This window comes from Apteryx mantelli, chromosome 22, assembly GCF_036417845.1.
Source record: "Apteryx mantelli isolate bAptMan1 chromosome 22, bAptMan1.hap1, whole genome shotgun sequence".
In the NCBI taxonomy this organism is placed as follows: Eukaryota; Metazoa; Chordata; class Aves; order Apterygiformes; family Apterygidae; genus Apteryx; species Apteryx mantelli.
This window is the reverse complement of record NC_089999.1, coordinates 12182481-12207916: the sequence shown is the minus strand read 5'-3', so window position 1 is coordinate 12207916 and position 25436 is coordinate 12182481. Positions and strand designations below refer to the sequence as shown.

General features: G+C 37.1%; 1 protein-coding gene across 14 annotated transcripts in view; it reads left to right on the top strand.

The window, feature by feature from the left end:
- The window catches only part of BCAS3 (BCAS3 microtubule associated cell migration factor), a 385407-nt gene that overhangs the window by 122048 nt on the left and 237923 nt on the right, over window positions 1-25436 (top strand). For all 14 annotated transcript variants that reach the window (XR_010886230.1, XR_010886231.1, XM_067309862.1 and 11 more), the window contains exons 15-16: window positions 3891-4155; window positions 21266-21416. Coding sequence is in view for 12 of the 14 variants with exons in the window: in XM_067309862.1 (XP_067165963.1) it covers window positions 3891-4155; window positions 21266-21416 (416 nt within the window). In the remaining 2 variants the exon portion in view is untranslated. The remainder of the gene's footprint in view (window positions 1-3890; window positions 4156-21265; window positions 21417-25436) is intronic.

Genomic DNA, 25436 nt, shown 5'->3' with positions numbered 1-25436 from the left:
TTTACTGGGACAGATAGCAGAAGATAGATAAAATGCTGAAATACAGACATGAGTATTAAATCTGATGTTGACCTTGAGCTATAGAATAAACTCTGAATTGAAAGAGATCTACTGTACTTTGTACTTCATTAACATATATCTGTAAACACTATGGGGTCTTGATTGATCTTTGGTATCTAAACATTACATCATAATTAACAACAAATCCAGAAATATATTATAAATACATGGAATAATAGTACATTAACCTAAAGGACAGCAATAAATTGCAACGCTTAGCATAAACTTGCAAACCACTAATGGGCCACTGTGCAGTTTGTTTATACTATAAGCAGTCAAGAACTCTGTGTAATGTACAGTAACAGTGTGGTGGATAACAACAAGTCTGTTGTGATAATTTATATACATCTTTTTCATGGACACACACAGCTGATTTTTTTTGAAATGATTTCTGAGAATGCTGGAACAAGCATTCTGACCTTAGCTTGGTCCGATGCTTTTTTCCAGTTCTACTGAAAAGAAGTTAAGGATGCTTTAGCCTTGCAGATGGATGTATACCACTTTGATGTGGAAGTATTTAATTCATGCCCATGTATGAAATTGGAAGGATACTCTGAACTGAACTCCTTGATCTTTCTGTTACACTGCTGCTAGTCTTATATCTCTGAAAGACAAGGTAGGCCATCCTTGAGACTTCTCGGAGATAAGTGGTATCCTTACAGGTATAAAGGTAGCTTCCAAAATACTCTTTGCTATTGCTAAGTAAGTTTTCATAGATATATTCCTATAAATCGTAATTCAGTTCACACTCATCTGTCAACACTTTTTTTTTAAAATGAGTCCTTAAAAACCTGTTTGTTCTCTGCTCCTGTGGTTTCAGACATATTTTAAGGAGTCATTACCATGATATTCACTGCAGTTGGGAGTGGGTGTTTGTGATCATTATTTTGAAGAGAACATTTTGGATTACATTGTTACAAACTTTCTTCCTGAAGATCAGGAATATTTGTTTTCTGTGTAATGTTTAGATTGAGAAGAAACATCCTGTAATGATTGTTTCCCCCTGTCTTGGCTTGAGTTATCACATGCCAGGGCCTTTGTATATTTTTTTAAACAACATAATCCTAAGGATGCATAGTAAAAACTGAGTAATAATATAGAAACATTCATTTCTGTTATGCAATAAAGATATATTTATTTCCTCTATCATTCCACAGAAAATGATCTGAAAATTAAATGTCTTAAATCCTCCACCAAATGATGTAACATAAGATGAGCGAGGGTATGTGGTAAACATGAGTGAAAGCAGCAAGTTAGAGTTTGGCTGTGAAGTCTTTCGAAGCAAGTACAGAAGGGAAGAGGTTGAAGAGGCGCAGACGGGCCCATGTGTCTCTTCTGTAAATAAGACTCAAAGACACTGGTTTGCAGGGAGATGTGTAAAGTACTTTCCAGATAGCTGCAGTCTGGGGGGAGAAGACTCTTGCGCTAGGAACACAAAACTACAGAACCAGATAGAAGAGGCCTGTGTTGGAGGCATGGAGTGAGTGCACAGAAGAGCAAAGAAAAAGGAAGAGAAAAGCCGTGTTCTTGAGTGCGGCTGGGACAAACAGTTTTAGAAATCGGGAAGGGAATTCAAAGCTGGGTCTGAAATGAATGGCACGCATTCGGAAAACAGTGATGTGTTCAGATGGGTCAGCACCTAAAGACAGCCATTGCCATTCTTCATGTTATCAGAAATAGAAAATAGGGCCTTCCATCAGATTGAAAATGTATTCCAACAAGTTTAATGATTTTTATTATATTAATGAGTTTTGTAATTGAGAATGTTAATTTGCATACAGTTCTTGTGTTTCATTTTTGACCTGTAGAAATTGTCCCTTTGAACAGCAAATATTTAAATACTCTTGGTGCCATAGTTTGACACTGTGACTTTGGCGTTTCTTTTTTTGGCCCTTGTTAATCCCTAGGGGGTCTCTAATCCTTCTTGAGCAATCTATTAAGGTGAAACACTTTGTAGGCAAACTAGGAGCTTTAAGTGCTGTGACTTTATATCGGTAATACCAGAATCACTGCAAGTGCTAAAGCTGTCAGATTTCTGGGAGGTTGTTTAGCTATATCATTAGCAGATCATTTGGGTATGTCACCATAATTGAAAAGAACAGGTGTGTAGTGCTGTTTTTTAGTTTATCTATGTAATGTTGATATAGCATTTTGTATAGTGACAGTCTGTCAGACAAATATCTTGTCACAAGACTTAAATCCCTTTTTATCTCAAGGCTTCAGGGCTCAGTTGGAAACTTGCACTTTGATGAATACTTGCTGCTTTTGTCTGGAATAGTTGGAGTGCATTTCTGGAATATTTGTCAAGATTTTATCAGTGTTTACTCCAATTTGAGTACCTAGTGTATTGTAAAACTGGCTTCAGTGAAATCTTAAAGAATTTTATTTAGTTTATGCTGTTTAATAATATAATGAAAACTAATCCTTCATCTATATGTTTATTTGCCATGTTAAATCCCACTTGTGTACATGGTTCTTTTTGGTCAGCTTTTACCTTTAAAAACGTTTTGGAAGAATTGTTTTAGGATTTTTTTCTATGATAAATCATTTTAACCTAATCTACTTGTTTTCTTGAATTGTCTGCCAGTATGGGGCTGGAAACAAAGTTTAATCTCTCTTTTAAAACATTCCTTCAGGAACAAGAATTTGCTTTCTGTTGAAGTGTTACCTAAAGCACACTTAAGAGAATTAAATCCTTCTGGATTTCATACCTGAAATCACAAGCAGTAGCTACAACAGAAAATATCTACCTATATTTTTATTTTTGCCTCAAGACCAGCCATTTTAAGGAAAAACTAAAATGAAAATCAGGTTTCTCAAGTGGTGGATAAGTACTCATAGGCATAAAAAGAAATCTAACTGGGGTCTTTCTTGGGACTTTAATAGCTGATTAATAAAGGTTCTTATGTGTCTGCTGTTAGTATTGTGACATCCAGAAGTTCCAGAAAAATGGCCAAAGTTGTTAAGTTTCTTTTTGATAAAATGTTAACACCAAAGAGGAGGATAGGTCAGGGATACCTGGATGAATGGTCACCTCATTGAGGGATAGACTGATAGTAGCAGAAGTAGAGGCTGTTATAGGCAGCTTTTGAAAATACTGGCCATTGATTTTTTTTGTATGTTTAAATTACGTGATATGTAGGACATGCTTTTCTGTTGATTTTTAAATACAGTTTTGTGTGCAAGTACTTCTCAAAATCAGACCCAGCATTTCTCAAAGTAGACTTCAGCAGGATCTGATTTTGAATATTCTAACTATTATGTTTAAGTAATTACGCTCTCATCCACTCAAAGATAGATGAAAAGTGAACTCATGAATCTGGACTTCTGGTTATCACTTAGTCACTAGACATATCAAAAATATCTGGCATAAATATGAAAATGTTGTCGATTTCTGTCTTGTTTTCTTACCTCCCTGGTCTCCTTTTTAGGTAGTTTCTAAAATTTAAAGCAAGAAAGCAAGTGACATAGAATATGTCATTGAAATGATTTCCCAACTCTTTTGAGAAGTAAATTAAATTTAAAAATTTACAGCAAACTCTTGCAGATTTATGTAGTGCTTTGCATCACTGTTTGTTTTAATGAGTGTAGGCATCTTGAAAAGAAAAATCTCAGAATATTTTGAAAAGTACACAGGATAACTAGGTATTAAACTCTACCAAAGATCCTTGATCAGTCAGTATATACAAGAAAAATTCAAGTTAATGTCTAAATTTTGTCTTTTCTTTAATGATTCCTATTAAGATTTGTCCTTTAAAACATGACAGTCCATTTTCTGTTTAGATGTGTGTATACTGACTATATATCCATTTCATTTTTCTATTTCCCAGGTACAAGATATCTCCTTCAGCCATGACTGTCGTTGGGTTGTGGTCAGCACACTTCGGGGCACTTCCCATGTTTTTCCCATCAATCCTTATGGTGGACAGCCTTGTGTCCGAACACACATGTCACCCCGAGTGGTAAATCGCATGAGCCGATTCCAAAAGAGTGCAGGTTTGGAAGAGATTGAGCAAGAACTGACTTCTAAACAAGGAGGTCGCTGTAGCCCTGTTCCAGGCTTGTCAAGCAGCCCATCTGGCTCACCGCTCCATGGTAAATTCCTTTTTTTCTTTCCCCCCTCCTTCTTTGCTTTCTTTTTTCTTTTCTTTCTCTTTTTTTTTCTGTTCCCCCACCACCACCTTCCTCCCCACCAACACACACATTGTCAGAAAACCTAACCCCTTGAATCAGTAATTCCCATATCCTCAACAATATTTCATTACCTGCTAGATAGCTGCCTCCCTCAAGAAGATTTGGTTCCAAAATACTTTTGGAGATCTTGGCCTAAACTTCACTATAGTATTCCAACTTCATATTTCAGCAGTACTTGCTAGCAAGCAGAAAAATGGAAACATTGAATTTACTGGAGTTTGCAAGACTAGATTTAGATCATTCCATTTGCCCATCTAGGTTATGCCATTAAAAATGAGAGTTTCATAAAAATAAGGTGCTGCAAAAGTATGTAGAGTATGCAGATATTATAGGAATGAGCAATGGTAGAAATACTTGAAGATAGGTCTAATTTTGCAGCCTAATTAAGTAAACTACGCTATCACAGATGTGTTAGTAACTTCCACTCTAAACTGAAAGTTTTGTGGTCTTTACGTTTCAGATTTTGTTTCACAGCTAACTCAAGGTCAGTAATCTGGCCTATATTTAAATACAGTTACCTAAAATTCTCATTGCTTATCAGCCTGGATGATCATGGAACACATCTAGATATCCACATTAAATATTATGTGAGGAGAAATGAAAAAAGTAAGCAAAATGATCTTGATGGAATAGATTTCGTCCACTTCATTTTTTTTTATTTTTTTGTTTTAGCAATGTGGTCAATAACAGAATATACGAAGGGAAAAAAGTATATAAGAATTGATCTGTAGCTCCTACTCTTGTGGTTTATATGCTTTGGGGAAACTAAAAGGAGAAGGGAAACCTCTAAAAAGGTTCAAAAATCCAGTTTCTTCAGTTTGTTTTTTGCTGTTTATTTTGCCCTCCTCTTTGAGGTTGTTACTGGTAGCTTGTTTGGATTCAGAATTTGCTCATTCTAACCTCTCCTTTCTCGTAAGAGCAAGTCAGAGCTTCCCTTGAAGTGAATGCTGAAATACCCGTTTGGGGGGGCCGAATGCCCCTTTCCAGCCTAAGAGCGTTACTCTCTGATTGCTACTAGTATTAGATGTGCTTGTGAGAACCTAACTGCTGGATATTTCTACTGTCATAGTCAAGATGGTTGCTGCTAGAGATGATCTCTGGGGGGTTTCTGAATCAAAGGGACATTTTCATTGCTTGTTGATGACTAAGGGAGCAAGAGTTCTCTCAGAAGAACTCTGTGTTTTCTCTTTTAGACTTTTCTAAACAAACATAGCTGTTCTGAAGCATCTACCATGTTCTTCTGCCTGGAGCTATCAGAAGGCATCCAAATGTCTCTGCAGTCTCATTCTTCTTGGTGATACGTGTGTATCTTACCGTTGTCGTTTCTCTCTCACCGTTACACAACAGCTCAGCATGTCATGCTTGAAACAGACTTGGGATTCCTGTACACAATTATAGCACATCCCATCACTTTTAACTATTGACATCACATAGAGAAGAGGCAGGAGCTATCAACTTATGTAGCTTTTATCCAACCAATTCTGTTTTCTGTCAGGGGAAATTACAGTAAGTTGTTGCCTTTACAGTATTCTTAGGTACATTTGATGTTTTTAAATAGATTTGACACATTTTATGAGAAGAAGAAGCATTTTCATTTGGCTTTATCATTTCATGGATTTAAGGCAGCAGGGTTGCTGTGACTACTGAAAGGTTGATAATTATGCCATAGGAATTGGAAGTAGTGAGTGATGACTGTGAAGTGCAGATGAGATCTCAAAAATAATACTGCAGTCTTACAAGAAAGGAATATCCTTTAAATGGTTCTTCCTCATCTGCTACTCTCGTTAACAAAAGCAACTCATGTCCACCTAGCAGACTTAGCATAAGAGTATGCAATAACCGTAGGATATTAGGCACATGTTGTTGTTTAAATTAGATAATCCAGAACACCATGGTGCTTTGACTGAAAATAAGAGATTTTAGACTTAAAACAAAACAGTTCTGTGTGTGTCTTACAAAAAAAAATCGTAACCAAAAGATAAAAATGCTTAATTTTAAATGATCTTCATTTGGTAAAATGCCGTAATGTTTTTAGTAATATTTATTGCTGCTTTTTCATTTAGGTAATCTTTTAGTTTACCTAGCACAAGTCAGGCAGGATATTGAACCATATTATATGCTTCTTATAAAAACCCCTTTATTATCAACTTGGAAAAAAAAAAACAACTGAAGTTCACAGTGACTTTCAATGGAGGGATTTTGTGTGAACGTGTGGCAGCTGGATTAGCCAGCAACTGTGGTGATTATTTTAATTTGTGAACTAAAATGGGTTTACACAGACTGTAACAGCTCCTTATCATACTGTGATGTTAAATTATTTTTGTTTGGAGGAGTTATGGCAGTCTTGTGACGGGAGTGTAGCTAGTACTCAGAGCAGAAAAGAGCAATTCTGGGTTTCATTCTTAGCTTTACTTTTAACTTGCTGTGTGACCCCGGTCAACTGATTCAACTGATTTTTGTATACTGGTTTTCCACTTTGTAACACAAAAGTAGTAATCTCTCTGACCTGTATGTGTAGAATTTAAAGTTTGTAAAAAAATATTTGAGATTACCGGAACTATTAATTCACATGTCTTTTTTTTAGTCTATTTATGTGTTTTTGCACTTACTTTCCATAGAATATTGAAGAATAGAGAGTGATTTTAATTCATGGGCTGTTAGAATTTTTACAAAGTTAGACGTATGTTCTTATTTTGTATTACTATTCAAGAAAGAATAACTATTACTTTCCTTAGTCATCCTTCTAAATGCAGATGATTATAGTAGAAATATCAGCATAGACAAGTGTTGCAGAGAGCACTGTTGCAATGATATAAATTGTTGATTAAATGGCAGATTCAGAGAAGATTATGGTAAACTGGTTTTATTTCTGATTTGTGTGTGTGCGTGAAGTCTTGACATCATGATTTTCCTTTTATGTCCTTCACAATTTAGAGAAGTTTTGAGTAAGCCTTAAGCTACAAAAACTGCTGTTAGTCCTTCTGCTAGTGTTTCTTTCACGTTACGGTAACATTGCAACAATCTTAGGCCAAAAGAATGGACTTTTGTGAACAAGATCTTGTAGGTTATCTCTTCTTTTGGCTACGAATTACAGCCCCTTGATATAAACTTGTGATTAGTTTTTGTTGCTGTAAATATTTGCAGAGTTCGGACTTTGTAATACTTTTCTCACTTGTTTTTTAACTTCTAGTTTCAAAATGAAACAATTTGCTATGTGTATAGTAGCAAAGCAATCTATTTACGTTTTGTTCTGAGTACCCTACAAATTGTTTACCCATACAATGTAAGCCTATATTGGGGGTGGCAATGATTTCATTTCCAAATGAATCATTGTTCAGCTTTGTTCTTTTTAGCAGAATGAAATAAACTGTTAAATAGAAGATGATAGAGGTTGTTTTTTTTGTTTTTGTTTTCGCACCTTTTATAGCTAACATAGATTTTGTTTGGGTTATTTTGTCTGTTAATCCAGTGAGGTTATATTTTTCTCATTCAGTTGGGTTGCCAGAGTATGTTGTCAGTGATATCTGAGTTAAGTTGGTATCCTTTTATGGGCTTTTACTATTATAAGACTATTATGACATCAATTGGTTGCAAGGCTGAAAGTTAAAGTAGAATATGGCCTTATGTGACCTTTTTACATATATAAAATAGAGGTGGCGGTACATAGCTGTCTCACAGGTATGCTTTATTGTGAAAATGGAAAGCTCTGTGCAACCCTTAAGTATTATTTTGCAAATTAAAATTAGTGTGTATTATCATTATTTCTCACACCAGCACTAAGTCAATCTGAACCTACTCAGAGCTTTTTGCTGTTGTTCACTGCAAGGTTTTCCAAAGTCATAACACAGCACAAATGTTAATATATTAAGTTAAGCGTACATTGAACCTTTCACTATGAATCTCCACCTACTAAGAACATTCAATAATGATATGATTTTTTGGAGTTTGTTTTCTTGTTTTTTAATTGTGGATTGAAGTTTTTATTTGCATTGTGTATTTTTGCTAAAAGACCATTTGTAATACACAGTGATTTTATTTTAAAGTTAATGCCTAAGTGGAAATGTAGTACATAAATTTAGCACTGTGAAAAAACAGGCCGTACTGTATATATTGCATTTAGGCTTGAATTTAGCTCTTTAGGAATATTCTATTATAGCACATTTTCCATTGCAAAAATCTGTCTTTTTTGATTTTAAAAGTTAAATGGCGTTTTCTCACTTTTCTTTCTTTTGTAATGAACTTGCAACATGATTAAAATCCAAGCATAAATCTAGAAGTTTGATAAGCCTGCAGTCTGAGATGCTTTAAATATTTTCACGTTACTTTTCACTATTTCCCAGAGTGAAACTCTTTTTACTAGAAGAATTCTTATGGGAAAGCGGAGTTGAAAGGACTGACATCATCAGCCCTTCCTGAAAAACAGATTGGTTTCCTTTAAGTAACACTCACTTAAGAAACCACCTATTTAGAGAGAGGAGGACAAAAATAGTTTCAAAGAAAATTAACTGTATAATAACTTAAAACACTGGGAGGCAGTTCCTTTCCAAGGTTTGACTCAAGAACTGGCACTGTAAACATGAGCTGAAAACAATTATTTGAAATGTCTCTATTAAGCTTTTTTCTATTTTGTAAATTGTAGCTTCTATAGCCTGAAAATTTTTTTTATAAGTGTATAGAAACGATAAAGAATGCTGCGGAATGGGCCCCATTTTTTACGTACTTTACGTGTTGATATCTGCTCGATCATCGCACTCTTCTGCAGCATTGCCCTTGGAGGGTTTTTATTTAAGTGGCCTTTCCAGCTGATTTGTTTCCCGGGCTTGTCCGGAGGCCCGAGCTGGCCGGCGAACGCTTCGCCTCCTCCCCGCGTCGCCGCTTCCCGCGGAGGGCGGCGGGCGGCGGCCGCCACCGGCCCCTCTAGAGGGCGACGTTTTCTCAGCGATGGCGCCGCAGGCCGCGGCGGCCGCTCGGCCGTGCCCCGGTTTGCTTATTTACCACCCCGTTTGCGCTGCCCGCCTGCGAGTCAGGGGTTTAGTAACGCTTTATTCTGTCGACTTCTGCGAGATAAGTTTTAAGAGGAAATTTTATTCACGCTTTGAGAGAATGTGCTTCTGATTATACTCTCTCTCTCTTTTTTTTTTTTTAATATATATTTATTGATGACTCCAGACAAACTCTCAGGTGTGCTCTTGGCTATTTTGTATGTGTTAAACATACCGAATGCCATAAGAATAGACTTTTTTTTTTTAATCAGTGCAGGAAGAGTTTACCTTGCGGTGGATGAGTCACTCGCGTAGATCCTCTGAATTCAGGGGAGGAATGGGCCGGTTAAAATTTATAACCGTTCTGTTAACTTCACGCGCTCTTGGCATCTCTCTCTACAGGTTGCAGGCAATTTAAAACAAACAAGCAAAAAACTACCTGTGGGGCCTTGTCTGCCTCGCGCGGCTTAGGGGCCGTCGTTGCCTTCTGGAAGGTTCCGGGCGCTGCCGGCGCGAGGGGCACCGACAGCCAGCCGTAAGCACCAACTCGGGCACTGCCAGCGGCTTGCTGGCCGTAAATGAGCTGTGTTTTTAGCCGCTTCGTTGTAACGGCTGGAGAATCGGTGCAGTGAAAGAAGTGGGTGGTGTATTTTGGATATTTTCTGAAGTGGAAGGAAAAGATCCATTCCCTTCAGGATAAGCAGGGAAGTAGACTGATAAATTCTGTCACAAGGGAAGTTCGTGTCTGTACATAAAGTGTTTTAGAAGTGGGTTTTTGTGAACAGTGGGGATCTCGGAGACTGGGGCAAATATGCATTTGCCTATATGTTTCAGAAGTTGCAAGTATTCCAGGTAAATTGAGGATTGGAGGAGGCTGACATCAGAAGGGAATTGCAGTTCCTGAGAGATGAAGTGTAAAAAATACGACTCAGTGATTTAACACAGCGAATGCCAAAGCAGTGGTCACAGCAAACTGTTTTGGAAAGGCTGCGTGTGCACTAGGAGAGAGGCAGTAATAGGTGGAGCGTAGGAGAGCGTGGTGGCGAAGACGGGCCGGGAGGTGTGAGGAAGGCTGGAACCGAGAGAGGAGTTAGACTGAAGCTCTCCTGCTTCAGTGGATGATTTCAGTCTTGGTTAACATCAAATTGAAAAAATTTCTATAGGGTCAAGTGCCGATGTGTTGGAGGCATGTAGCAAAGGAGTCTAACAAGATGTCGTAACCAGCTTTTAAAGTCTTTATCTGAAAATTACTTAATAAAATGACATTGTGGGATTCTATTATTATTTCTATTGTTCCCTCAATTTTTTCCTCATAATTTACTAGCAAAAGGATGTTTTTCCTTCTGCAGATCTTGCTACTTAACCAGGGATGTGAAAGACAGGCTAGCATATTTCCTTCCCTTACATCATGAACAATAAAGATGTCCTGCAGATTGTGCATTGCTTTTGCCATTGTCACCAGTGGAAATCAGTAAACCGTGACGGTAGTGATGCACAAGGAATGTGCTCAACCGTTTTATGGCTGCTTCAGTCCTGAAGACCTTTACATGACCAGAGGAACCGGATTCACTTGTATACAGTTTGTTTGCAGAGCTGAATGATGTTGTAAAGCAGAATTCAATGTGAAATTTAATGGAATTTCACTCTGGGAGATAGCGAATGATCACCATAAAAGCAGTCACTAAGATTAAACTTGGAAATAACGAACCAGCTGAAGAGAGATGGTCACCGAATGACTCAGCCAGGAAAGGTGTGTTGAATGGTGTTTGTGTCAGAAGCACAGAAGGGGAAAGGGCTGAAATTGGCCCAGGAGGAAGAGAGGGTCTAGGACGGGGAAGACAGAGTGGTCCAGAAGTAGGTTGGCGGGTCAAGGAGTGGGTTGGGGGAACCACCACAGGTGGAAAAAAAAGGTAGTTTTACCTAAGTGATCTAAGTCCATAATGATATGTTTGATCGGAAGGCAAGAAAGTGGTATCTAGAGTTTTGCAAGAGACCGAATAAGCAAAGGGAGGAGGTTTAATTGTTGAAGGTGTTATATGACAAGAAAGGTTTGGAATGAAGGAGAGTGAAGTCCCCTGAATATGAAGCTCTGTGTTAGTAAGCAGAGGGGGAAAGGAATGGGGGAAAATAGCTGTTAGGAACAGTAATTTTATCTGGTGAAATTACTGAGTTCAAGCCCAAACACTGTCTGCTTCCCCTGGCAGTGGGTACCTTTGGGGCACAGCTGCTACCACTGCTGAAAGGGAATCCAAGGCAAACCCCTTGTGCCTGCAGCGCTGAACCAAATTCTCTGTGTATACGATCAGTGATTGATTATGCAGTAAATGGGTGCTGCTCTTGTTGTCTTTGAGTTTATTATTCTTAAGTAAGGCATTTAAATCAACTGTGCATTTTTGGTAGTCTGAAAAATGTAAACACTTTAGGGAAAGAAACGTAAGCAGTAAGATTGAAAATAAAATATACTTGTATCTTTTAAAAGGTTTATCTTTACCCTTCTTAAATATGCTGATTTGGCTTATTCTATTTGCTTAGTCTTTGTGGGCTGTTAAAATCGGTTGCTTTTTCCCATCTCAAGGAAATGCATCTTTGACACTTCTCATGACCTGAGTCACGATGCTGACACAGAGCCAGAAAACATCCTTAACGGTCATGGGTAAAAGAGCAGAGCTGCTGAGGGTGTGTGTGGTGGGTGGAAGAGGGAGAGAGATTGCTATGGTTTACTTTAGTTCCTATTCTATGGGTGTTTCAGACAAGCCATTTATTATAATTATTCATGGCTATTATTATCAAGTTCTCATATGCAGTGGTTCTCAAGGCACGTTTTTTTTACTTAGCTTGTGATAAATACTGTGCGTTCAACCTGGATTGAATTCAGACATTAAAATATTGTGCTAATTGTTGTAGACAGAGCAAGGGAAAATAAGGTGTAGGTAAAAATGTTCAAAAATAAGCCACAGAGGTATTATTAACATGTAGTTTACCATGGATACCAAATTCTGATGAGCTAAATTTGGGTGAAGGGCTGCTATTGAACTTTCCTATTGCCTCACCCAACGCAACTGCATACAGAGCTGTCCTTCAAGAAATACCTAGAATAGTCTCTTGCAGTTTTAACGCAAACTGACCAGTTTTTCTGACTCTGCTGTCCCAGTACTAAAAAGGTAACAGTTTGCAAAGATCATTTTTTTTCCTATGTAATTGGAAAGTATAGTCCTTTCTGCAGAAGAGTTTACAAACTCAAGTGCAGTGCTGTGGTAGCTACAGCTGCACGGCTTCTGGTCCTGAGCTGGCTTACAGCCGCATGTTGTGGAGCATGGGCAGTGCACCTTCGCATTGGTCTGTAAAATGCTACGTACGCGTACCCCTAACAGTTAAGAGAAACCAATCTTGCAGTCTGTTAATCTGGGAAGAATTGAAGGTGCAAAGCCGTGTACAAACAGGATGGCCGCTCTCTGGACCCCTGCCTACAGCTGGCGTTTACTAGAGATGACCTAGTAGTAGAAAGGCCAGTTTAGCTAACGTTGCTGGTAACTACTGTCTGGAGCAAACCAGCCGAAGTGTTACTGCTACAGCCTGCTTTTTGGCTATGTGAAGCCTGGAGCCAACAGCTGGCAATCAAGTTTTGTTGTTGTTTTTACTTCATGGAGAGTTTTGCCCATAGATGGAGTTGAGCTTTGCACCAACAATGTTTTCGGTTAAATAAATCCTGAAAGATAATTATTAGGCCAGATATACGTGTGTGTGTTTCCGGGAGGGGGGGAGGGGGAGGCTGGGTTCTAATAAAGTGCTTCAAGGCTACTTAAACTGTGCAGATCTTTGGAGCAACTGTAGTACAACAAACCGGTACCTGTACAGAATGGGAGGGGAAGCAGCAAGGGAAGCAAATCTTCACTTCAGATTTTCAAAGAGAGATTTTTTTAACACGGTAGTTAAGTCTGTGGATGTTCCCATAGCTGCTGACGCGCGATTCCGGGGGGTGAGAGCAGAACGCCATCACTGTTGCTAGTACGCCTGGCTTTGTCTCCTCTTTGACTCCTCTAGACTATGAATGTAACTTCTTTTCCATGCAGGAAAAGAAAAAACATGTATGGAGGTAGGAATACTGGTCAGCTGTACATCACTAATTGTAGAAGTAAATGATAGATCCTAATTCCAAGTAGAGCTTGAGTTTTGAATTGTTTTTTCATAATTCATTTTGGATAGGTAGAGATAACAGGCAGCAAAGAGGTCAGTTGTAGTTTCGTATCCCTCTTAACCTTTTCCAGGGACGAGAGATGTTTAGGGCATCAGTGGGACACGTGGTAGCTGAGGGACGAAGATTCTGAAACTGAAGCTTGATAGAAGAAAAGAGAAACTTCAGAAGGAGAAAAGGAGTATTATGAGGAAATGCTCAGATTTTGTGCAGATGATGCTGCACAAAACTTGAAAAGAGTAGAGCTTAGACCAGCTGAAGTTCAAGGAGCTCGGTTAGGAGGGCAGAGGAATCTGTCTCTCATACGTAGCTGAGACACTTGGACTGATGTTCACATGTCTCGGCAGAGTATGCTGGACGTATGAGCTTGCTGGTCACCGTTATATGCCTTCCTGTGTGCAAATAGACAGAAAGTTCTGCTTTTGTAGGATAAGCATGAGAATTAGTGCAGCTAATGTGTTTCAGACAGTTCAATACCGAGCAGTTTTAAACATTGCAAAAACAAATGGCTGCATTATTTTCTCACATCAGTTTGCACAGAATTAATTTAGTGATAGGTTTTGGACCTGCACCAGTTTAGCTGAGAGAAAAAATTGCTACAAATAACTAAATTATGTGTGCATACATGCTGTAGCTTATACAATATATTCTTTCTTTAATGGGTCTAATTGTATTGTAAATGTTGAGGGTTAGGGTGAGAAATAAAGCTAATTTTGGTAGAATACAATTTGAGGAAATTGCAATGTACATTTAATTTAGAAGTGATAGTTTTACTTATGTAATTATGGTTAGCTGGCTTTTTATTCCTATTTTCTAGGAAAATGAGTAATATTTTACAAAGAAAAATAAAACATGTTTGACTGACTAAAACAAAACAGAAAAGAAAAAACCCACTTCGTCAGTAATTAGCGCTCGTGGTATTGAGTGTTTCTTTGGACGCTATTGAATTTGTCTGTCATGCTCTTCCAAACTACTTCTGTGAGCCAGCATTGCTTCCGCAGGGTTCTTTATTCAGGTCACAAGGCAGTGTTTCTCACCAGGGCGCTGCTGTTTCCTCTTCCGACTGTAGTAGATTACAGATTATACTGGAACATGTCTGAGAAAAGGTCAGAAAAGAGGGTGAAAGTCTTGGAACTGTAGCTGGGAAGCTTTTTATTCTCATCTGTGAAACTTTTTGTATTGAATGAAAAGCAAAACAAAATAAGCCACCACATATATGACACTTTTGTTTTCCCTGGCATTTGCTATTTTCCAGATAGAAAGGATTTTATTTCTCTTGCATTATATAATTAGTGAATGTTTAGTTGAGGAATCTTCAGGATTACCCTAGACAGAAATAATGGCTAAACAAAATTCATTTTCTCTGAAGTCAGCCTGCCAATGACTGCATAGCCTCAAGTTACTGTGCCTTTATGTACCAATTTAAGATGTTTATATGTAGTGTTAATGTCATTAAAATACGTGGTACACTTTGAAACCTAGTCTGTTAAGTTCTGTAAGATATAAAGGCTAATCAAATGGTTTTGAATTTTAATGATGTCACTATTAATCAGGTTTTTTATATAGGAGAGTAATAGAAGAATGGAAACAAAAAAATCAACACAAACATTTTACTATGCAGCTGAGAAGTGCTCAATGCCACTTTAGCTTTTTATCTCAAGGGTATGGAGAAACTAAACCAATCATTACTTTCCTACTAGAAAACACTGTCCTGTTTGCCTTGCTTAGTAACCGGGTGAAATTTCACAATGCAGGAGGGTCTCACAGCACTACAGAGTGGAGACAGGCCACATACACTTGAAACTGCTAGGGGAAATTTAATGGGTAAAAGTTATTTAATTTCATTTTGGTGTCAAGTTGGTGTATGCATCCTTTTAATGTTAAGGAATGTAGTTTGGGTCTTATAGCTAGATTGTGCATTACTAAGTACCCTTTCCTCTAACAGATCTAACTTGGTTGAGGTTACTGTCTGCACGTGAGGCTATGATCCCCAGTATAGATGTATTAGAGCTAGATTTGAATAAGGAAACAAGTAGTTTGGTTGCGTTAACATGGTGCTGTGCATGTACCAAAGAGAAGAGCAAATTTACAGTAGATATATCAATGTAGCTGCATCAGCATGATACTTTGAGGATCTAGTGTAGTATCTTTGCATAACATTGGTTGCACTGTGCTGTATTAATATATCAGCTCCTTGGGGCTAGCATGAGTTTATCTGCAGTGCTGCATTTTGATGCATGTGTCATTAATAGCTGCAAAAAGCAGGATGTTTTTCTCCCCCTCGCCTAAAAGAGGATCTCTGACAGTAGAGTGCCCTGAAGTACTCCATTCAAATGCTGACCAATTTGAAACCTGGCCTGAATTCATCAAGGCTCTTAGTTGATCAGAAGAGGACAAGTTCACTGTATTAATTACTTTTGGTTGATTGAATGCTTTTTATGAAGTGTTGCAAACTAGTAAGTCTAGTACATTTTCTCCTAAGCATAGCTTTCCCTTCATATTCAAAAATATATTTATAAAAATTGAAGAAATGTGTGAATTGATCAAATGGCTAAATCTCACATTTGTGCCTTTGAGTATTTTATACTTTTAAAAGTAATTGGGGGAAAACCACTCTCTGGTGATCCGAAATTAAAATTTGTAGCTATCAATAACTTACTATTACAATGTCGAAGGTATCTAAATAACGGACATTGCCACCCCCAGGTAGTGTTAAACTAGTGCATATTGCAGCTATGAAGTCAGCCTTCTCCTTGGACAAGGAAGGTGGTGGTGTCAGGCAAAGGTGAAGCAGAAGGGACACAAGCTCTGCAAGGCCTTACCTGGGAGTAGCTACTGATGGCTTTTCCACAGATGTCCGGCTTTGTCAAAAAACAGTAAATCTTGTGAAGCTTATTTTCCTTATAGCATCTGTGTTTTATAATGGTGCCTTTAATTTGTTTTTTCTTTGTCTGCTGGGATTTCTTTTGTCCGGCACTTTCAGGCCTCCCTTTTTTTTTTTCTTCTTTTTTTTTTTTTTTAGTGGAAGCAAGTACGTGAATGACGACTGGCTTGGGAATATACCCCTGCAAGGCTGACATGACAGGCTGTTCCCTATGTGTAACAACAAAGCCCATTGTTGTTTTCTTTCTTCACTTTTATCCTCAACTTAATCCATTTTTCCTATGAGTATTTGTAGAATAAAATGTCTGGAAAAATGTGGCTCAGATTTTGAATGGATGGTCGGACAGTGTTTTTGTTGCAAAATTTCAGTCAACGGGTACCAAGACAGAACCAATTGATTATATTTTTCATGTCTCGGTAGGCAAAGTTTATCCAATGAAACGCTGTACTTGTAAGTAAACTTTTGCTATCAGAATACCAAAGGCAGAACATCCTCTGTTTTTTGCAAATTGTGTGCTTGTTCTCTGCCTGCAAGTCCCTTAGTAAAATTAATATATAAGATTCACCAAGAGCTTGAATTGAGATATAAGAATTTTGTGCAATGGAAGTCTCAAAGGATGATTTAGGATTAATTGTAGGAGGTTTGCAATTTGTGTTTGGTGATAATTGGGAATTTGGACCTTTATGCATGCTTTCTATCCTTCTTGAATCTGTAGTATTTGAGTGGAAGTAATGCAAGAGTTTCCTTTTGTAGGGCATCTTGAGCTGTGGCCTAAGCTGAAGAGGGAGTATAGAAGTGTAGGCAATTGCAAGGAAATATATAGGAAAAATGAACCTTAAGCTAGACTGGCTTTAATATATTCCATGCACAGCTTGGAAATGCACACTTGACCAAAAGGATTTGCCTTGCACTGTGTCCTGAAGGTTGTTAAGCTCAAACTCTGGCTGATCACCAAGGAAAAGTGCCTCAGTAGTAGGGATGCTCTACAGAAAATGTTCTGACTCGAATTCTTGAGAGGGCACATTTGCTATGAAATTGTGGTGGTGGTGATGATGGTGATTAATTTTCTCTAAATTAACTGCAGTAGAAAGCATTCCTTGAGTGGTCAGTACAGTGTGACCTACCTGTAACATTCAGTATAAAACCAAGTTACCCTTTAAATTGTCAGTGCTAAGTGAAGCTACTCTGTTGTAGCTATAATTCAGGATTTTTATTCTTACTAATATATGTATTTCCTTACGAGTGTTAGTTTATACTGTCCACACGTGGCAAGGTAATTTGAGTACAGGATTCCTCAGTGTGCAGAATGCATTTGGAGGACTTAAACTTTAGCATATTTTGTTGCGTGTCCTTTGACAGTGAATCAACAACTGCTTGAACTGTAGAAATAATGTTGATGCTTGACTGCATTCTTTGTGCTCTTTTGGCCTGATCCTACAGGCTTTTGCACACAGAACTCCCATTTAGTGCAAGAGGAGTTTCACACTTATGAGGGCTGGAGGAGTGGAGGGTGGCTTCTTACTGAGTTTCTGGAGGGATGCAATAGCACACCACAAAATTGTGAGCTTTTTTGAATGACTTATTAAATGTAATGTCTGACACTCTTTCATTCCAGTAGTGAATCTAGAATATAGCTTTTCCTGAATGCTTAGTAAAGAAGCAACACTAGTCATAGAGTGCGTTTACTGTATCCCAAGGCTATGCTGGTAGGAAGACAAGGTTTCATCTTTCTGATAGGTCTGAGGTAACATTTTCCATGCAATGAAGATATGACTGTATAGAACACTTGCATCATAAAAATAGCTAAAAATAATTCAGTGAAAATGAAAACAAGTATTTTTAGTCTTTTCTATAAAGCAGTATTTTCCTTAACCTGATTCAACATCTCAACATTATTGTAGTCAGATTTTGAAGAAACCTCTACCGTCGGAAGTAATTTCTCCTTTTTGTAGCATTTCAACTATCATTTTTTGACTTATGTCATGGTTAATTACATTTATTTTAAATAACTAATATTGTTGTAGAAATAATAGATTGGAAGGCAATAGCTATTTGGATATAAATTTGATATTTACATTTTTCATGTTTGTCATACCTGATTTTTTTTTTTTTTACATTTGTGCTGTGAAGTGCCAAGCCTTATGAGCTCTACTTTAGTGAATTTTTTATTGAAGCTTGTATACATAAACATTAAGCCATTCTTTTAAAATGGAAACGTTTGAACTCCAAATATCCTCTCCTTGAGGAATTATGGACAAGTCATGTCTTTTCTCTTACCTAATGGTGCGCTTAGCAAATTATTTCACCTCTGAGGAATGGAAGCAATTTACAAAGGAAATTTTATATAGGTACAATTCTAGCAGCTGAGCAGTGCTTGCCAGAAAGATAAAATTCTGTTTCTTTTTCTACAGTTATGATGACCGTTTTCAAATGAAAAGGATATGTATTTTTCCTTTTGTACGGAGTAGATGTCACAGCTTGTGTTAGTATCTTATTGTAGCACAAATTTAAATGCTCGTGTTGATGGAAGTGTAAATATCACATATCACAGTGCTCTGGAGAAAACTAATTTGTGTAGGATTTTTTTTTCAAGACCATATAGAGTCAAAAACCACATTCTTAAGAACAAACTTCTCAACTGAATTGTTCATCTTGATTGAAGACAAGGAGTTCTGCAAAGTGCTTAAAACATAATTTAGCCAGAAATTAGGTAAAGGTGCAAGAGAGTAAAGTGTCTTTATAGCTTTATAATTTTCTAGTGCCAAAGAGTCTTAGATTTTGTTCCCTTTCACCATCTTTTTAATACCTTTTCAATTCTTTTTATACACTTTAATATTTTTCTTTGTGATTTCTTTTCTTGTGTGTGAGCCTAAAAATATATATGATTTTATTACTATATTAATGTTTTTTAAAACTCTAAATGATGACTTAATCCTGTAGTCTTCTGAGTATCCTTAACTGCCTTGGGATTCCTCAGCCGGAGTAGAAATAAAGAAACTCATCCTCTTGTAGGAAGCACATCTGTAAATATCTCACCTTTCTGCATGCAAATACTCTGAATCCACTGAAAGTTTTGCTTATGGAAAACTACGTGATGTTGAGAGTGGAGTAATTAAATTTGCCTTGAGAGAGAGAGAGAGAAACCTGGTACAGCACAGTCATTTGGTTCAGTGGTTCATAGTTAATCATTATATTCCTAACAAGTAAAAGAAAACAAATTATAGCAGTTGGAACCCCTTCTGTAGCCAGCGCTCCCTGTTTGCTGTGTAGCATGCGGTTGCCCGTGGTGAATGTAGGAGAGTGCAACATTTTCAAAGAGGCTTTGATTACATCCAACAGTAACTAATTAGACAATAATGCAGAAAACTATTCAAGCTGCTTTCTGCAAGAACCAAGGATGCGTTATGAAACTAATCTTAAAAAATTAATTGCATCTCAGTCTTAATTTAAAAAAAGACGTTTTTTTTTTTCTTTCCTGTTTCTTTTTATTCCAAGTTGGTGCAGGAAAATTGCTATTAATGAAATCTGTTCTCTGAGACTTCAATAGGCTTGTTATTCATTAAAGCCTTGCTATTTCTCTTAAAATGTATTGACCAATGTTCAGGCCAGATACTTAACAGAAAATACACTTTGTAATTTCATCATTTTTTGTTATTGTGCTTTTCTAAGATGCAGAGGTCTATGTACTTTGTAGAAAAACAAATAAAAACTCAAAGCTTACAGTTATATAGTATTAAAAGAAGGGTAAAGGAAGCATTGAGTGTCTTTAGGATGATGAGACATTCATTAAGATTTTTCCGCCTTCCTTTTCCTATTTTCAATCCATCTGAAGTACCATTAAAGCTTTTCAGCCAGCTTCCTGTGAGAAACCCTTTTCTGTGCTGTTTTTCTTCCTCGAGAAAAGGTGGCTGCTCTTGAGTCAGATTGTATGGATTTGGCCTGGGACTTGTATAATATCTGTGCAGAATGCATCGGTTGTTTAGGAGCCTAATTCCCAATATGGCTCCCTTTTGATTAAGAACAAAGCCAGCATTTCACAGCATTATAGGAACACAGAAAAACAAGTTAATGATCTAAACCTTTTAATTCATGGTTGCTTGTCTATTTAAAGTACTTTTGATTCTGTTATAAGCAGACTGGCCCCTTTTTTGTTTAACTCCTTTCTTTGGTTTCTTCACATTTCTTTCTCTGCTGTCCATGAAATTTGTAGCTAGTTTCCCTTTCTAACTGAAGAATGAAAGGTTGTGACTACAGAATGATACAGAAAGTAAGAAAGCGTATCTAAACTGGGCATATATCCAGCCCAGACCTCTTTGAAACAAGCTAAATTTAGTGTTGTTAGGATTTTTTTGTTACGTTTTCCCCTTCCTTCTTTTGAATACCTATATTTTATTTGCTTTTAATTCCTCTTTTTTGAATATAAATTTTGTTACTTCTTCAATTCTTTCTTGATTTTTAAATGTTTTGGGTTGGCTTTACTTTGTATAGATGCTTGTGGTATTTTTCTCCTTTCTTAGTCCAGCAGATTACTATTATGTGTGCCTTTATCCATAAAGACAACAAGAGCGACCTTTTCAGGACTTTCAATTATGAGCACAGAATGTGGTACTTCAGGAAAATAGTTCCCTTCAAGAATATTTTTTTTTAATAGAGAATTTGAATCTAGGATTTGTTTTTTGGACTGAACAGAACTCTCAGTCAAATGACAGCAGCATAAATAATTTCCTTTCCCTGGAGGGGAACCTTAACCCCCATAAATAAGCGTATGTGTATGTGTGTGTATCTGCTTCTGTTGTCTTTATATGTATATATAATTTTTTTACCTGAATTCAAGATGACTCTTTTGGATTTGTTTCTGTTTACAATAGGAGCTCATTATTCCTTTTTATTAGAAACAATAAATGGAGGAAAAAATTCCAGTAATACATTTCATTTCATCTTTATCCTATCAAGGTAAATTGAACAGCCAAGACACTTACAATAACTTCACAAACAATAATCCTGGGAACCCTCGACTCCTGCCTCTTCCAAGTCTGACTGTGGTGTTGCCTCTTGCTCAGATCAAACAGCCAATGACATTAGGGACCATCACCAAACGCACAGGGTAAGTGTATCCGCATAAACCTTTCTTAACTTGGTTATTTATGATTTACAAAGAAATAATTTGTGTTACTAGTGATACTTAGATTATTCATTCTTTTATTCCAGTATATATGATTTAATGGCAACAGAATAGATAGGAAAAGAGGTGTGGTGGGGGGAACTAGCAAGGAAAATTAGCATCAGATAAGCAAACAAAACCTGAAAAACAGATCTGTCCAAGAATTCAGGAGTGTTTGTTTGGATGGGTTATTTTCTTGCAATCTACTGTATGGGAAGTACTGTACACTGACATCAGGAGAAGTTTCATGGCACAAATTGGTATGATGGATAAGCAGACCTGTATTCAGTCAGAGTAAGTTATAAAGTGGTTTTAACTTAAAGATAGAAAAAATGTGTTTATTTTGATTTCAAAACTTTTCAACCAGAGATGGTTTTTGACAATCACAAATAGAGAGTAAGCCAGAATGAATATAAAGAGGAAACTTAATTCCAATATTTTCTTGATATTATTTTTCCATTTAAGTGACTGTTCTGTACCATGATACTTGTGGATTTTCACTCCAGAGCCAGCAGCACTTTGGTACTCTTCAGTGTGCCATGTGTAAAGCACTTCAAAATATTTGTAAAAAGCTCTACCAAATATATGTACTTTATAATTGCTCAGAAGATTGATAGTTTCAACAGTTGATATTTTTGTCTTGCTAATCTCAAATCTTCAGTTTTTGCAATTAATTCATAAAACTAGTAATTGATTTTTTTTTTCTTCTCCCTCTTTTTGGTAGTGTTTAAAACCTTGAACATTTTCTTGTTGAAATTTTGAAGTCTGATTCATTCATTATGTTATAGACTGTTTTTGTATTCATAAGAAAAATAGATCAAGTTTGACTTGTTTAGACAAAACAGTTGAGATTGCTACAGATTTATAATTTTTTTCTAGATTTTAGCAAATGGAGTAGGCAGTGTCTTGCTTCATTGGTTTCTTGATTAAACACCAACAGTTAGGTGAATTTTACCTTGTGTTTTCTGACCCAGGAGGTATTTTTCAGGAAGAAACTAGGAGTTATTCCCTCTCTTCCTAATTACACCATATCCTACAATTAAGTGTTTAGGACACTGTGTAAAATTTATTTGTTATTGTTTGTTTAGCAGTGTAAGTATGCATGATGAGATTCTAAAGCTTACATATGTATGTATATGTATATCTGTATATGTGTTTATCTAACAATTCAGTCCTCCTCTTGCTGCTGTAAACAGGAATTTCACTAGGCTTGTAGAAACAAATTCTGAACTGAGAACATGTAATTGCCTTAAGCGCGGAGACCATCTACCCAAACTTCAGAGATGATTGTAAATGGGACTTAGGAAACAGTAAAGAAACAGGACAAGGGTTATACTGTGGTTTGCTTTTTTCATGCATACATTTCAAGTGCTTATATTTGCAGGTTTTCTCTGCTTACAATTTAATCACAGGCAAGGGAAATGGGGTGTGTTAGTAGTCAGAAGTTGTAGAACAGGTGTGATCTTGGATGAGGACGGGAAGGGAGCTAAGATCAGAAAAAGGTTGATGTGCATGGAAATAAGCAGAAAGATACAGTTGCCCAAAGAGGGAAAGTATCAGAAATATATCTTGAAGGGTAGAGAATGCAACAGTCAGAGAAGGACAGAAATGCAATTCTGAGTTGAGTTGGTAGCTTACTCAAATTGGAGTAGATGATTAGAACTAGAGAGCAAGAGAACACAGGTGAAGAAAATAAAAAGACAGTTGAGGGTCTGCAGGAAGGACGGCAGCATGATAGGAGAAATGGTGAGGAAGATGGTTTAAAAAAAACAAACAACCCGCCAGTGCAGTTTATTACAACAGTAATTAACACTGCTGCCTTTATGAAGACCGTTTCTTTAGTGGAAATACTGTGGTGATACCACAGATTTTCTACAACTATTTTAAATGTAATAAATTGTGTTCCATATTTAACATTTTATTCTTATATATCTTAAATGTATTCAAATGGTTCATAGTTTTCATTAAGTAAACTTTACCCCGCATGAACTGTCCTTGTCCTGTTATTTTGTGTAATTTTTAAATTGCTTAAATTCAAAATATCCAGTGAGGCTTACATAGAACAACAACAACAACAACAAAACAGTCCTGGGAAATACCCGGCTGTGTAAATAGAGTTTTCATGAATGAGGATCATAATTTTCAGCAAAGCCTGTATGAATGTGTAATGCTAAGCCGATAGCTTCCTTCACTTGTTCTGCATCCAAAATATTTGATGAAAGTACACAAAATTAACATGAAAAGCTGTATTTATAAAGCAGGGATTTAAGAGGAACGCCTAGGATCCAAGAAGCCTGGCATGCCTAAAATGACCAAATTGAGACAGCAGCCTTAACTTAAACCTCCAGGGGGCAAAGCGTGTGTTTAACATATTTAACATCTGCCCTCATATTTCTAGAAACACATAGCAATGTAAGTCTGAACAGTGTAACATTTAGACAGGACAGGGACCATCTGCCTCCCTCGGAGAAGTGTAGGAGGCATGTATTACTGCAAATGGCAAAAGACAGATGTATTTACACCTACATGGTCAGCACCTCTAAGCACTGCTCCAAGGAAACAAGCTGCCTCTTTGGAAGCAGCTGCTTAACCTTGTGATTGTGCAGCGATCAGAAAAGGAGAAGAATTTGCCATCGGTTGGATTTTACAACCGCCGTTCAGTGGCACTCAGACCAGACTCCTTTTCTGTTGTTGCTACTTTTAAAGAATTATAACTGTAATCTGTTACAGTACAATTCTGAAAGTAAAAAGCAAGACTAAAAGAGTATTGTATAATTAGCAGTTCTCTAACTGTCCATTGTATTTGCTTTTAGCATTTGAAAGGCTTCTTTAACATTAAAGTTCTTAACCACATTTTACAGTTTTCATAAGCAAAAAGATGCTTTTTGTTCCGCTTATATCTAAGACAACAAAATATTTTTTGTCTAAAAGGATTGATCAGTGCTCTTAAAATTATCTGTCTGAAGCTGAGTTGCAAAGCATGTCACTTTACTTGACAAGCAGAAGAGTAGTAAATTTTTAAAAATTATTCACAGTAGCCCTTTGGGAATGAAAGACCAGGATCTGGAGTTGTGTCATTACTGCACTGTTCATCGCGGGTGCTTTTTCCTCATGTCAGCTTGTGGGTTTCAGAACATTTTTTGATCACTCATTGAACTCTTCATTTTGAATGCAAGTTATATTCTCACTAAGTACCTCAGAGCATTACTTGCTTGCCTGCCCATCACTCTTGTTTCCTTGTTTCTTGCCCTATGTTTCTTCACTGCTTTTTCAAACCTCTCATTGTAATTTCCCCACCTTCGTGAAGCACTTTGCTTTTGTTCCCATATTTTGTCATCTCATTGACTCGCTTTCCTGTAGTTTGTACTGTCAGCACAATCCGAAGAACAGATAGGCTTTCCCAAAGGGGCTCTAATACTAATGAGGAAGGAAGCATCTTATGTTTTAAAGATTAGGGGGATGTAAGAGGGTAAAAGAACTAGTTTTAATAAGTCTTTGTACATCTGTGCCTCAGTTTCCCTCTCAAAATTTTAGCAGTAATGCTGACTTCCTTCTCAGCTCTGGTGAAAGGATTAATTCATTGCTCATTTACAAAGAGCTTATAGATTTGAAAGGGAAGAACTGTATCATCCATCTCATGCTTGTCTATAAAAGACAGTGTATTAGAATATGTTAGAAGACAGCTTTGTGCTTTGCAGTAGCTTTTATAACCACTCTTGTGTTTATGGATCAAGTTGTAGTTAGTTTCCAGTTGGAACGAATGTGGGAACTTGGACTGTGATAGGAAGGAGGAGAGAAATAGAAGATAAAATAATTGCTAAAAAAGAAAAACTCTTGTAAAAGTTGGCTTCTCTGATAGCGGCATTTAACTTCTTGAGGAATGGTCATTGTATTTATATCATACTTCATATCCAAATTCATTACAGCTGTAGCAAAACAGCTAATGTAATCTTCATTATTAGT